The sequence below is a fragment of the Microcaecilia unicolor genome, chromosome 8 (genome assembly GCF_901765095.1).
Source record: "Microcaecilia unicolor chromosome 8, aMicUni1.1, whole genome shotgun sequence".
Taxonomy (NCBI): Eukaryota; Metazoa; Chordata; class Amphibia; order Gymnophiona; family Siphonopidae; genus Microcaecilia; species Microcaecilia unicolor.
In genome coordinates this window covers 142821039-142835986 of record NC_044038.1, presented here as the reverse complement: position 1 = coordinate 142835986, position 14948 = coordinate 142821039, and the positions used below count along the sequence as shown (strand labels likewise).

At 43.7% G+C, this 14948-nt stretch overlaps 1 protein-coding gene across 1 annotated transcript in view; it reads left to right on the top strand.

The window, feature by feature from the left end:
• Positions 1-14948, top strand: part of APBB3 (amyloid beta precursor protein binding family B member 3) — a 94297-nt gene that overhangs the window by 60880 nt on the left and 18469 nt on the right. Inside the window, exon 11 of the mRNA XM_030212923.1 lies at positions 10395-10503. Within this exon, the coding sequence (XP_030068783.1) occupies positions 10395-10503 (109 nt within the window). The remainder of the gene's footprint in view (positions 1-10394; positions 10504-14948) is intronic.

The following is a 14948-nucleotide window of genomic DNA, read 5'->3' as shown; positions in this document are numbered from 1 at the left end:
AAGAGGGCATTGTACACCATTCTGCCAGCTCTGACCTACTGCTAAACTCAGTACCAGGGAGACTGGTTGCCAGTGGGGCACAACCTCTGATTTGCAGTTAACTGTGAGTAAGCGTGCTTATTCAAATAAAGGACGTTTTCGGAGAGATTAGTCTTCAGGTGTCAACTGGTGTGCCAATGTTATATAGCAGCAACAAGTCCTAGAGGCCTGCGTGTATGCAGGTCCCTGGAGCACTTTTAGTGGGTACCGTAGTGCACTTCAGCCAGGTGGACCCAGGCCCATCCCCCCTACCTGTAACACTTGTGCTGGTAAATGGGAGGTTTCCAAAACCCACTGTACCCACATGTAGGTGACCCCTTCACCCCTAAGAGCTATGGTAGTGTTGTACATTTGTGGGTAGTGGGTTTTGGGAGAGGGGGGTTGGGTGCTCAGCACCCGTGGTAAGGGAGCTATGCATGTGGGAGCATTGTCTGAAATCCACTGCACTGACCTCTAGGGTGCCCAGTTGGTGTCCTGGCATGTCAGGGGGGTGAGTGTACTACGAATCGTGGCCCCTCCCACGACCAAATGGCTCGGATTAGGACGTTTTTGAGCTGGGCGTTTTTAGTTTCCATTATCGCTAAAAAAACAAACGCCCAGCTGAAAAACTTCCATTTTTTTGAAAATACGGTCTGTCCCTCCTCTTCACGTACCCGTTTTCGGACATAGACGCCCATGGAGATAGGCGTTCACGTTTGATTATGCCCCTCTATGTGTCTTTATAAAATTGTGCATTTTTACCCTTTTAATTCAGGCAAGCAGTTAAAATGTTACCCTCCATAAAAATAAACTAGGCAAACGCATAAGAAATCCAATTGGATTTTTGCGCATTACTTGGAAGAATAAAAACAGATACCAGGACTCACTCCCATGTGCATCACCAGTGTTAGGGACACAAATTTTCCTGGCCAATCTCATCTGACACATGGAAGGACATTTTAGAAAGGACGTCAAACTCAGAATGTGGACATCCAAGTCTGTAAGTCACCTATGGACACCCATTTCTCATATATTTTAGAATGCCCACATGGTTTATGGTTTATTTAGACTTGTTATACCGCCCAAATCGACATGCAGAACTGGAAGGTATACAATACAAAATTCAGAAACAGAAAAGAACTATAATTATATAAACTATATAATTATATACACACAGAGGGATAGAATGCAGTGAAACATCTAAGCTAAAAGAATGCAAATTAAATTAAATTCTGAAAGTAACTATCCCATAGGGATGCAATACCAGAAAGAAAGATCCTCACCTACTTTGTAGATCATTCATCAAATGCCTGACCAAAGAAACAAGTTTTTAATGCTGTTTTCAATTCCTTTAAAGAGGAAATGCCACGGAGATTTAAAGGCAAGTTGTCTCACATAAACGTGGCTAAAAAATAGAAGGACCTGTTCTAAAATACATGAGAAATAAATGTCCAAGTGATGCTACATCTAGCATGAATATCCATTTTACAAACTGAAAATTCCAAACTTTGAATGAGACAAAACAAGGGATGTGGATGAATTTGTGGCAGCAGTGAATGTCCATATTATAAAAAGGTCAATTAGCTATCCCTGTGAAAGAATAGCCTAATGATTAGAGAAGTACTCAACTCAGTGTAGGGAGTCAGAGGTTGTTGGTTCAAACGCCATGGCAACTCTGACATTTTCCTTTTTTTTTTTAAATTGTAAGCCCCTCCCCCCCGGGGACAGAAAAATACCTACTGTGACTCCTGTACTCCATCCAGTGGAAAATTGCTCAGTGGAGAATTGCTCAATCAGAGCACCTTTCTATAACTTGTGCCAATTTCCAGGTCTAGATTACAGACTTCCGTGTTTTTGGACATGGACGTCTCTTCCCTTTCTGCAATAGGAGCCAGATGTTCATATTTTGTCCCCTCCCTAGTACCACCCAAATGCCCCCTTTGCCATGTGGACATATTGCAGTTTTAGACATCCATATCATGGCTTTATAAAATCAGGATTTGGATGTCCATGCAATATGGATGTTTAAATGATGGTTTTCAGATGTCCAAAGCACAAATAGAGCTTCTGAAATAACCGCCCTAGGGCAGGTCTTAGTTCATGACATTTGCACAAACCTACTCAGTCATATTCATCAAGAAGAGGGAGAAAGATTATGGTATGATACAGCTGTGTCATCACTGGCTGTCAGTTGAAGTTACTGGGTTCTTATCCCATGTAACCAACCAGGGCTGGCTCAAGGCATGACCCAGGTGAAGCACTGGCTCAGGATGCCATAGCTCAAGGGCACCATAAGCCTGTCTCATTGGCTTAGAATTTACAAGTGCTGAGAGTGTATTTTATGCTCAACATTGTGCTCGCTTCTTCACAGCCAACAGCGCCACTGCAGGTTGAAAATGCAAGAACAGGTACTTCCTGTTCTGGGTGTAAACCTGCAGCAATGCAGGTGGCCAAACAAGATTACACTGATAGGAGTAAATCCATCACTAACCACAGCTAAGTACTTCTGTAACAAAGTATGATCACAGTTTTGACTAATGAGGATTCTCGCCAGCGTGAACCAAGAGTAAAAGTCACGCCGAGCATTGTGGTCAGCTGTATGGCTAGTAGCATGATCAGCTGAGACCGAGATTCTGAAGTCTTTCCTCTTTAACAATACAGTCATCCAATGAGCACAATATCAATTTGCAGTTTAGTAGATGTGGTATAGTAATATAGAATAAGAGCAAACGCCTTAAATATTGTTTTATAACACTGATATGAGTAAAGCAAAATGCTCTTGCAGCTGTAAAAGGTACAGCTGATGCCAGCTGGAGGAGGGAAGAAGCTGTTGCTGGTGGTGGCAGAGAAGGAGCTGATGCCGATGGAGGGTGGAGATTTGGGGAGGGGAACAGAGAAACAGTTGGCTTAGGGTGCCACAATCCCTTGAGCCAACATTTTAATCAACCCTCCTTGCACAAAATTGTAAGAGTACTTTTCCATCCAAGGGCAATGAATTGGGGCACTTCCTATGGCTGGAGAGCATGACTTCCTCAATTTCAATATATACCTATCCTTCTCTTCTACAAAGCTGATCCATCCTATCCCAAGTGCTGTAAGCAGGGGCATGAGAGACAGAGAGGGTGAATGGCATTGGGTTACAAAGATCATCTTGTATTGGCCTAGCAGCATTGTTAAACAAAGCCAAGCAGGGAATCTAGGTTCAAACTCTGGGTAAAGCAGCATCTTATTTTATTTTTTATATTTATTTATAAATTTTTCAAATACAACATCTCAAGTAGAACTTGATCCAGACAATATTGATTACACAATCATATCTCAAGGAAAAATAAAGTCCCTATAATGAGATCTCTCCCTATTTTCTTAGTTACGTTAATTAAATACTATAAATAATTAACTACTTATTTATCACTTCAATTACTTTTTTTATTTGTTTGTATCACAATGCAAATAAAATCCACTTTTACATTATTTATATAGTTCCCATGCATTCCATCCATCCATATTCATACATTCCATTCACCATTCACTCTCTCTTCTCTGTTTCCTCCACTATACTCTTGGAGACTATGCGATACACTAATTCTAATTTTCACATCAGATACAATGTTGCTTTGCAATATATATTTTCTTGTTATTCTATAACAGTCTTATATTTGAAATTTTTCATTCTGTAGCAACGCTCTCCTTTTTACAAGTGTTGCTGCGACTTCCAACTTGCTGTATTCCCTTCACCGATATTGCAAAATCTCTCCAATCCAGGTGTTCCTGTTGTTAATGTCCTCCACGCACTAATTCGTGCTGTATCGTTCTTCTCCTTAATATTTCCGTGGGATTCAATAAAGTGTGGCGTACTCCAGTTCAAATCTCCTTCTTAGTTTACAGCACCTTTGATTCGTCAAACCCTACGCAATCAATGCGTTTCACATTGCCGCGTCTTCAAGGGTTTAACTATGAATGAATACACAAGAACCATAGATGTATCCTATTCTTACGCTTATTACTCCATTCTAACTTCATAACATAAAGAGTAAAAGTTCTACTTTTTCTTAACTTGTCTATCTGCTTCCACAGGATCGACTTCCTACAGGTGCCCTGGAACAATGGCGCCACTGCTGAAAAAATGACAGCGCATGCGCTCTCCTTATACCTGATGGATAAATTGCCACAGCTGCGTGGAATGTCAAACTCATATCTCCATCCATTCCACCTCTTTGTTTAATCCAGAGGGGATCACCATCTGCCATTCATATATCGTGTGTTGCTCCTTGAGCATCATTCTGAGTAGAATGTTACCCCCCATAGTAATCTCAAACTGTACTAAGACCCCGAAACGCAATTCCGCATTTTTAGGTATAACTTGTCTGGAATGTTTTTACGTTTGGGGAGCGTGCCAGGTGCCCTTGACCTGGATTGGCCACTGTCGGTGACAGGATGCTGGGCTAGATGGACCTTTGGTCTTTCCCAGTATGGCACTACTTATGTACTTATGTACTAAATCGGATATTACATGGTTTTGAGCTACCCAGTGCTCCACTAAAGGGGCATCAATTTTAGATAAACGAATGTTGCTGAGATGTCGAGCCAGACAAAGTTTTACTTTTTTGACCATTTGCTCTATGTACCAAACACCACAGGGACATATACCAGCTTATAATCGAAAGAGAAAAACGCCTATATTTCGATCCAAATCGGGAGATGGGCGTTTTTCAAGCAAAGGCGCCCAAATCGGTATAATCGAAAGCCGATTTTGGGCGTTTCCATCTGCACTCCGTCGCGGAAACGAATAAAGTTGACGGGGGCGTGTTGGAGGTGTGTTGGAGGCGGGACTGGGGCGTGGTTATCAGCCGAGGAGAGACAGGCGTCTTTAGCTGATAATTGAAAAAAGGCGTTTTTAACGCGATTTTGGGTCACTTTTTTGGACCCTTTTTTTTCCTGAACAAGTCCCAAACAAGTGCCCCAACTGCCCAGATGACCACTGGAGGGAATCAAGGATGACCTCCCCGGACTCCCCCAGTGGTCATTAACCCCCTCCCACCAAAAAAAAAACCACTTTAAAAACTTTTTTTCCAGCCTCTTATGCCAGCCTCAAATGCCGTGCCCACCTCCATGACAGCAGAATATGTTCGATCCTGTCACAGCCTTTCCCTGGGTCAGATGTGGCTCGGGTGCACTACAGGGTCACATCAGCATTGCATTGTGGTGGGTGTAGGGTATTGGGCTCCGTGATTTCATTAGCTTGTGTTACAGTCTCACGATGTTGGTAGTTGGTAGGCTCTTCTCCCATGGTGCTTTTCCCCCTGCCTACTGGGTCAGAGTGTGCCCTGTTGTGTTTCCGGTAGTCCATGAGGTAGTGGCCATTTTTGTAAGCCAGTTTTAGATCCCTTCCATGTGTTAGCCACGTTAGAGAACTTAGTTCTTACCTTGAATGTGGCTGAGAGAGGGCATTGTACAGCATTCTGCCAGCTCTGAACTGCTAATCTCACTACCAGGGAGACTCGTTGCCAGTGGTGGGGCACAACCTCTGATCTGCAGTTAACTGTGAGTAAGCGTGCTTATTCCAATAAAGGATGTTTTCGGAGAGATTAGTCTTCAGGTGTAAACTGGTGTGCCAATGTTATACAGCAGTAAGAAATCCTAGAGGCCTGCATGTATGCAGGTCCCTGGAGCACTTTTAGTTGGTACCGCAGTGCACTTCAGCCAGGTGGACCTAGGCCCATCCCCCTCCCACCTGTAACACTTGTGCTGGTAAATGGGAGGCCTGCAAAACCCACTGTACCCACATGTAGGTGCCCCCTTCACCCCTAAGAGCTATGGTAGTGTTGTACATTTGTGGGTAGTGGGGTTTGGGGGAGGAGGGTTGGGAGCTCAGCACCCGTGGTAACGGAGCTATGCATGTGGGAGCTTTTTCTGAAGTCCACCGCACTGGCCTAGGGTGCCCAGTTGGTGTCCTGGCATATCAGGGGGGCGACTGTACTACCAATCCTGGCCCCTCCCACAACCAAATGGCTTGGATTAGGACGTTTTTGAGCTGGGCGTTTTTAGTTTCCATTATCGCTAAAAAATACAAATGCCCAGCTCAAAAACGTCCATTTTTTCGAAAATACGGTTCGGCCTGCCCCTTCACGGACCCGTTCTCGGAGATAAACGCCCATGGAGATAGGCGTTTCCATTCGATTATGCTCCTCATAATGGCATATATTACCATATTTGAATTTCAGTCCATTTTATGTTTCAGAAAAAACTTTTTATTTGTCTGGTTTGGGATATGTACCCATTTTGTTTCCTACGTGTACAGAACAAAAAATTTCAAATATAAGACTGTAATAGAATAACAAGAAAATATATATTGCAAAGCAACATTGTATCTGATGTGAAAATTAGAATTAGTGTATCGCATAGAGGGGCATAATCGAACGACACCAGCCAAATAGCTGGCCGGCCATCTCCGGGGCCGGCGCCGTAATTGGGCGGAGCCAACTGTATTTTCAAAAAAGATGTCCGGCCATCTTTTTCTTCGCTAATACAATTGGACCCGGCCAATGTCAGAGTTCGCTGGGTTTGAGATGGCCAGCATCAGTTTTCGGCCATAATGGAAACTAATGCCGGCGATCTCAAACCCGGCCAAATCCAAGGCATTTGGTCATGGGAGGAGCCCGTATTTGTAATGCATTGGCCCCCTCACATACCAGGACACCAACCAGGCACCCTAGGGGGCACTTCGAAAAATTTAAAAAAAAATAGCTCCCAGGTGCATAGCTCCCTTCCCTTGGTTATTTAGCCCCCCAACCCCCCCCCCCCCAAAACCCACTCCCCACAACTGTACACCATTACCATAGCCCTAAGGGGTGAAGGGGGGCACCTACATGTGGGTACAGTGGGTTTGGGGTGGGGTTTGGAGGGCTCCCATTTACCACCACAAGTGTAACAGGTGGGGGGGGGGGCCTGGGTCCACCTGTCTGAAGTGCACTGCGCCCACTAAAAACTGCTCCAGGGACTTGCATACTGCTCTCAGGGAGTTGGGTATGACATTTGAGGCTGGCATAGAGGCTGGCAAAAAAGTTATTTTTTTGGTTTTTTTTTTGGGTGGGAGGGGGTTGGTGACCCCAGGGGGAGTAAGGGGAGGTCATCCCCGATTCCCTCCAGTGGTCATTTGGTCAGTTGGGGCTCCTTTTTGAAGCTTGGTCGTGAAAAAAAAGGGACCAAGTAAAGCCAGCGAAATGCTCGTCAAGCCTGGCTTTTTTTTTTCCATTATCAGGCGAAGCCGGCCATCTCGTGAGCACGCCCCCGTCCTGCCTTCACTACCCTACCGACACGCCCCCTTGATGTTTCGCCAGCTCCGTGACGGAAAGCAGTTGAACCCGGCCAAAATCGGCTTTCGATTATACCGATTTGGCCGGTTTCAGGAGATCGCCGGCCATCTCCCAATTTGTGTCGGAAGATGGCCGGCGATCACTTTCAAAAATGAGCTGGATAGTCTCCAAGGGTGTAGTGGAGGAAACAGAGAAGAGAGAGTGAATGGAATGTATGATTATTTATGGATGGAACGCATGGGAACTATATTAATAATGTAAAAGTGGATTTTATTTGCATTGTGATACAAACAAATAAAAAAAGTAATTGAAGTGATAAATAAGTAGTTACTTAATCGTTTATAGGAAGGAAAAATAAAGGAGAAACAATCAAAAGATATTAATACGATACAATATTGACCTATAATAGGAATGGAGGGGAGGAAAAACCCCACCCCCTGTTTGAAGAATACAGGGGGCAGAATAATCAAAAACAATAACAAAAAAGGAAACTTCTCAAGGAGGCAATACTAATCAGGAGGTATAATTTTCAAAATAGCATTTCATAAAGAAGGGGCACTAGGGGTCACAAGACCTAAAGGTGCCTTTTTTTTCCCTTCTATAAAACTCTTTAATTACTTTGGGTCAAAGAAAATACAACATTTACAAGGAAATTTGGAAAAATTAACCCCCCAATGCCAACACTTGGGCCCTCAAGGCTAAAAAAGCCTTGCACCTAAAGTAGGCCTGAAGAAGTCAGGAAGTATAAAAATTCAACAGCCCAAAAACATAGCATCCTTACAGCAGAAATAAACTCTCAAAATCCAGCTTTGATCAGGTTCAAGGGCAAGCATAGTTATTAAATTTGCATGGGAAAGAACATCCTGTTGGGAACTTTCCAGAAAGTTAGTTAACTCCGAACTGTCCACTGAAACATCCACAGGCTGGCTCCCAAATCTAATGTAATAAGACCTTGAGATAGGAGGTAACGTTTCTGGGGTAAGCTGTAAAATCTCCCGAAAATACTTCTTAACCATCTCTAAAGGTGATAATAGAGGAGATATGAGAAAATCCACAAATCTGAAGTTCAGACACCTAAACTGATTCTCAATTGCTTCCAGCTTATTGTGTATCACAAGTTTATTTCTAACAAGCGTTTGCTGGACAGATTGTAGCTCACCAACCTGCCATTCCAAGTTCCCCAAAGAATTAACAGAATGTTTTAAACCCTCTTTTGTCTCTGTCACCTGAGATTGCAGAAAATCCATCTTCTTATCAAACATATCAAGACGATCCAACAATGACTTCTCCAGCCTTCCTACACCCACCAGCACCTCTCTCCAACGTTCACCCGATACTACTGCCTGGATTCCAAAAGGCTGTGAACAGTAGGCACTGACACTCGGAATACTTACAGAGAACTTTTCCCCCTGGGAGGGCCAAAGCTCCAGCAAGCTCCGGATCATTGGGGGGGGCACACATCTCTCTGGGTCTATCCCACTAACCAACTTCAGCGTAGAAATGCAATCCGGCAAGACACCAAAGTCACCCGACCCAGTGGCGAGTCCACTTCCAGGTATTGGGGGAGTGCTGCATGCTTCGATGCTGAAGGAGTATTCACTCCCTTTAGTGCGCAGAAATTTTCCCACACAGTTTGCACCTTCAGCGCTGCTTCCAACGCAGGAACCACAAATTGGTCGAGATTCCACTGTCCAGGGAGAGCTCCAGCACTATCTTCTGCGTGAAAAGTACATGCTTTGCTCTTCCATTTCCACATCAAGGTCTGGTACCATTAACAGCAGTCAAAGGATCAACAGAAGTCCCTCCTCCACGTTTACTCCCAACTCCATCTTGACTCCTCCCCCTTAAAGCAGCATTTTAGAAGAGCTCAGAAATATGAAGATTGTTATTATAGAAGCTCTATTCTTGTTTTAGAAGTATCCAAATCCTGATTATATAAAAACATGATATAGATGCCTAACATTGCAATGCATCTCTATGACAAGGGGGTGTGGGTCTGGGTGTGTTTTGGGTGGGACTAGAGAGGGGCCAAAATATGGGCATCCAACTCTGATCACAGAATGGGAAGGGATGTCCACGTCTACAAAGATGGATGTTGTTATTTAGACCTGATACTTTTCATGTCCAGGTCACAGAAAATTTGATTGAGAATCTGATACAACACTTCCTTAATCCCCCATTGGTTGCTGTCCCCTTTCCTCTCCCCAGGATGTGAAGCCAGCAAGGGATATCAGTCTCTAAGACTGCATCAGGTACTATGGACATTCTTAAAATAGCAAGATGCAGCTCTGAGGAGTAGCTTAACAGTTAGGGGAAAGGGGATGGGATTTGATATACTACCTTTCTGTGGTTACAATCAAAGTGGTTTACATATTATATACAGGTAGAGTCACAAAGAGCTATAGTGGAATTGAACCTGGTTCTTAGGTCACTACATTAACCATTAGGTTCTCCTCCATGCCAGTAGTGCAGTGGACTGAGAACCAAAAGTCCCAAATTCAAATCCCACTTTATCTCTTTTTATCATTATTTTTAATTGTGAGCCCTTCAGGGACAGAAATGCCTAGCGTACCTGAATATATGACACCTGTAAGCTATTGAAGTGTACAGTAGGTATTTTTCTGTTCCCGGAGGGATTACAGTTAAAAACAAAATCACAAACAGCTGAAGTGGGATATGATCCTGGGTCCACTGATTCTTAACCCACTGCTCTAACCATTAGGTTACTCCTCTGTTCTGCTTAGACATCTGTGTGGCCATTTCATCAAATGGATGTTTATATGTTGCCACACAAACGTCCATGACCCTTGTTTCCCCCCTTCATAATTTAAACATTTCAGTTTGTAAAATGAATGTTCATGCTGGGCATTTCCAGCATACGTGCATCCATCTCACATGCATTTTAGAACAGGCTCTATCCTGCTTTAAAGTATGTGTGAGATGGACGTCCATTTGTGATGTGCTGAGTTGGACGTCCTTTCGAAAATGCTGCTCCACCTGAATAGATGTAGTTACTCTGTACAAAATGAAGAAAACATTCTCCCTTTTTCTTTGCCTTTTCAGGAATGGATGTGCTGAATGAAACGATTGAAAGTTTGATAAATAGCACAGACAGAGAATACTGGAAGCCTGCTCTCATTGATGTGTCTGATACTACAGTGTCTGTGCATCAGCCTGAGGTAACTCTCCCAACGACCATTTCAAACGTAATTATTTTGTGTGCTAGGCTATAATAACGAGGTACCAGCAGAGCCATGCCTGAAGCTGCCAGTACCATTTTCATAGTTACCTGCTTAGAGAATGCTTAACACAATTGTGACAGTATTTGCTACAGTCTCATTGTGGAAATGTATGAGTAACATGCATAGCAATGTGTTTTAAGCTCAATGTCTGCCTAGGCATGTGCTCTGCAGTGGCCACACACCTTAGCTGCTTCTGGGACAATTCCTCAGCTAAAAAACAACTGCAATTTAATCTTTTTTTTTTTTTTTTAAATAAAGTGCATATAGAAAGACAACTCAGCATTCAAGAATTTCCTTAATGCGTAATTGCCAGTCTTCATCAGTCATTCAAAATCAATTACTGCTTCCTATAGAGTTTAAAGCTAATATGGTGCAGAACTACTCAAAAATAAAGAACTGTATGGTGGCATACCATCCCCCACACACATTCACTTGAATAAAGCTCCTGTACAGTTAAACCCTGCTGAGCTGGCTGGTCACTGACATTCAGCAGCACTTAATAAAACCTTAGATTGTGAGCCCAATAGGGACAGAAAAAGTACCTGCACCTGTATTATATTACAAACATTGCTCAGATCACTGTATTCCGCTTTTGAAACAACACTAATACCAGTTACACAACAAATTCAACTTAAAATAGCTACACTGACCTTTCATGCCTTTCGCCTTGGGTTTCCGGATTATCTAGCATGTTTAACCAGAGCTTATTCCCCCTCTCGTACTCTTTGTTCCCTAAATGACCATTGTCTGGTTCTTCCTGGCCCCAAGCAGGTATTTTATGATTCCACTAAACATAGTAACATAGTAGATGATGGCAGAAAAAGACCTGCACGGTCCATCCAGTCTGCCCAACAAGATAACTCATATGTACTAATTTTTGTGTATACCCTACTTTGATTTGTACCTGTGTTCTTCAGGGCACAGACCGTATAAGTCTCCCCAGCACTATTCCCACCTCCCAACCACCAGCCCCGGCACAGACCGTATAAGTCTGCCCAGCACTATCCCCGCCTCCCAACCACCAGCCCCGCCTCCCACTACCGGCTCTGGCACAGACCGTATAAGTCTGCCCAGCACTATCCCCGCCTCCCAACCACCAGTCCCGCCTCCCACCACTGGCTCTGGCACAGACCGTACAAGTCTGCCCAGCACTATCCCCGCCCCCCAACCACCAGCCCCGCCTCCCAATCTTGACTAAGCTCCTGAGGATCCATTCCTTCTGCACAGGATTCCTTTATGCTTATCCCACGCATGTTTGAATTTCGTTACCGTTTTCATTTCCACCACCTCCCGCGGGAGATCATTCCAAGCATCCTGGAGAAGGACTGCGATGGACTGGAAATAGTACAAATGAGAATGAAGTGGATAGAGCACCGTTCACGGAAGAAAGTGTGTATCAACAACTTGAAAAGCTAAAGGTGGACAAAGCCATGGGACCGGACGGGATCCACCCCAGGATATTGAGGGAGCTCAGAGAGGTTTTGGCGGGTCCTCTTAAAGATTTGTTTAATATATCCTTGCAGACGGGAGAGGTTCCGAGGGATTGGAGAACGGCGGAGGTGGTCCCTCTTCACAAAAGTGGTGATAGGGAAGAAGCTGGAAACTACAGGTCGGTAAGCCTCACTTCGATTATTGGAAAAGTAATGGAAGCGATGCTAAAGGAAAGGATAGTGAATTTCCTGGAAGCCAATAAGTTGCAAGATCCGAGACAACATGGTTTTACCAGAGGGAAATCGTGCCAAACGAATCTCATTGAGTTCTTTGATTGGGTGACAGGAGAATTGAATCAGGGACGAGCTATGGACATAATCTACTTAGATTTCAGCAAAGCTTTTGACACGGTTCCCCACAGGAGGCTCTTAAATAACTGGATGGGCTGAAGATAGGACCCGAAGTGGTAAACTGGATTAGGAACTGGTTTACGGACAGACGCCAGAGGGTGGTGGTGAATGGAATTTGCTTGGAGGATGAAAGGTGAGTAGTGGAGTGCCTCAGGGATTGGTGCTGGGGCCGATTCTGTTCAATATATTTGTGAGTGACATTGCCAAAGAGTTAGAAGGTAAAGTTTGCCTATTTGCGGATGATACTAAGTTCTGTAACAGAGTGGACACCCGGGAGGGAGTGGAAAACATGAAAAAGGATCTGAGGAAGCTAGAAGAATGGTCTAAGGTTTGGCAATTAAAATTCAATGCGAAAAAATGCAAAGTGATGCACTTAGGGAATAGAAATCCACGGGACACGTATGTGTTAGGCGGGGAGAGTCTGATAGGTACGGACGGAGAGAGGGATCTTGGGGTGATGGTACCTGAGGATTTGAAGGCGACGAAACAGTGTGACAAGGTGGTGGCCGTAGCTAGATGGTTGTTAGGCTGTATAGAGAGAGGTGTGACCAGCAGAAGAAAGGGGGTGTTGATGCCCCTGTATAAGTCGTTGGTGAGGCCCCACCTGGAGAATTGTGTTCAGTTTTGGAGGCCATATCTTGTTAAGAATGTAAAAAGAATTGAAGCGGTGCAAAGAAAAGCTACGAGAATGGTATGGGATTTGCGTTACAAGACGTATGAGGAGAGACTTGCTGAACTAAACATGTATACTCTGGAGGAAAGGAGAAACAGGGGTGATATGATACAGACGCTCAAACACTTGAAAGGTATTAATCCACAAACGAACCTTTTCCTAACATTTTTCTTGAGTCTGCCCCCCTTCAATCTCATTTCATGTCCTCTCGTTCTACCACCTTCCCATCTCTGGAAAAGGTTCGTTTGCGGATCAATACCTCTCAAACACTTGATCATCTGTATCACATCACCCCTGCTTCTCCTATATTAGGGTAAAAATTCTTCGGGAACATTCAGTTTTGGAAGATTTATGTGAGGACTCTAAGGGTACGAGAGGCCTAATTTCTTGTTTGTATTCGTATCAACGTAGGACAGTTCGACCCCTGGTGGAGTATCGCAGGCATTGGCATCGGGAGCTGGGTGTGACATTGGGTGGTGATGATTGGCATTATACGGAGCTTGCGCTATCAAAGATTTCTATTTCTACTCCTTTCAAAAAGAATGCTGTAAAAGTTTTATATAGGTGGTACTTAACCCCTGTTCGCCTCCACCACATGTTCCCGTCTACCTCGCAGTTGTGTTGGAGGGACTGTGGTCAGGAGGAGACAATGGGACATCTGTGGTGGTTCTGTATTAAAGCTCAGGCGTACTGGAAGTCTGTTCAGCATAGGCTCCAGAGCTGGATAGGAAGGCCTATTAAGTGGTCTCCGGAATTTTTTCTATTCCCTAATAAGCAACCCGGACTCACCACATCACAATCTTTACTGGTCCGTCATGCCATGTCTGCTGCTAGGGTTACTTCAGCGGCACACTGGAAATCTCCTAAAGTTCCTTCACTGGTCCAGTGGTTAAACAAGTTGTGGTATATTTGTGAGATGGAGAGACTTTGTTCTACGCATAATGTCGTTGTCCAAGTGGGAAGCTATCTGGGTTCCTTTTGTGTCACATTGTTCATGATTCATTTTGGGAGGGGGAGGGGTGCTTGTAGGGTAGGGGGGTGTTATAGGGGTGGGGATAAATCTTGATATAAATATTAGGAGAATTTTCTTAGCTAACTTTTATGTTCGGAGAGTTACTTTTGTAGATTTTATATAACTTAAGGTTTCTTGCAACATAGTTGTTTTCACAGTGTAATAACCACTTTATGTAGAATGTAATATATTTAAGATTAACTGACTTTTGACATTAATAAAATTCTTCTACCAATTAAAAAAAAAAAAGTTGTTAAATCACGAGAGGATTGTGAAAAATTACAAGAGGACCTTACGAGACTGGGAGTCTAAATGGCAGATAATGATTAATGTAAGCAAGTGAAAAGTGATGTACTGGGAAAGAGGAACCCGAACTATAGCTATGTAATGGAAGGTTCCACATTTGGAGTCACTGACCAAGAAAGGGGTCTCGGCGTCATTGTTGATGACATATTGAAATCCTTTGTTTAGTGTGCTGCGGCACCTAAGAAAGCAAATAGAATGTTAGATATTATTAGAAAAAGAAAGGAAAACAAAAGTGAGGACGTTATAATGCCTTTGTATCGCTCCGTGGTGCAACCGCACCTCGAATATTGTGATCAATTCTGGTCACCACATAAAGAGAGTGGACTTAGAAAAGGTACAGAGAAGGGTGACAAAAATGATAAAGGGGATGGGACGACTTCCCTATGTGGAAAGGCTGAAGCGTCTAGGGCTCTTCAGCTTGGAGAAGAGACGGCTGAGTGGAGATATGATAGAGGTCTATAAAATAATGAGTGGAGTGGAACGGGTGGACGTGAATTGTTTACTCTTTCCAAAAATACTAGGACTAGGGGGCACACAATAAAA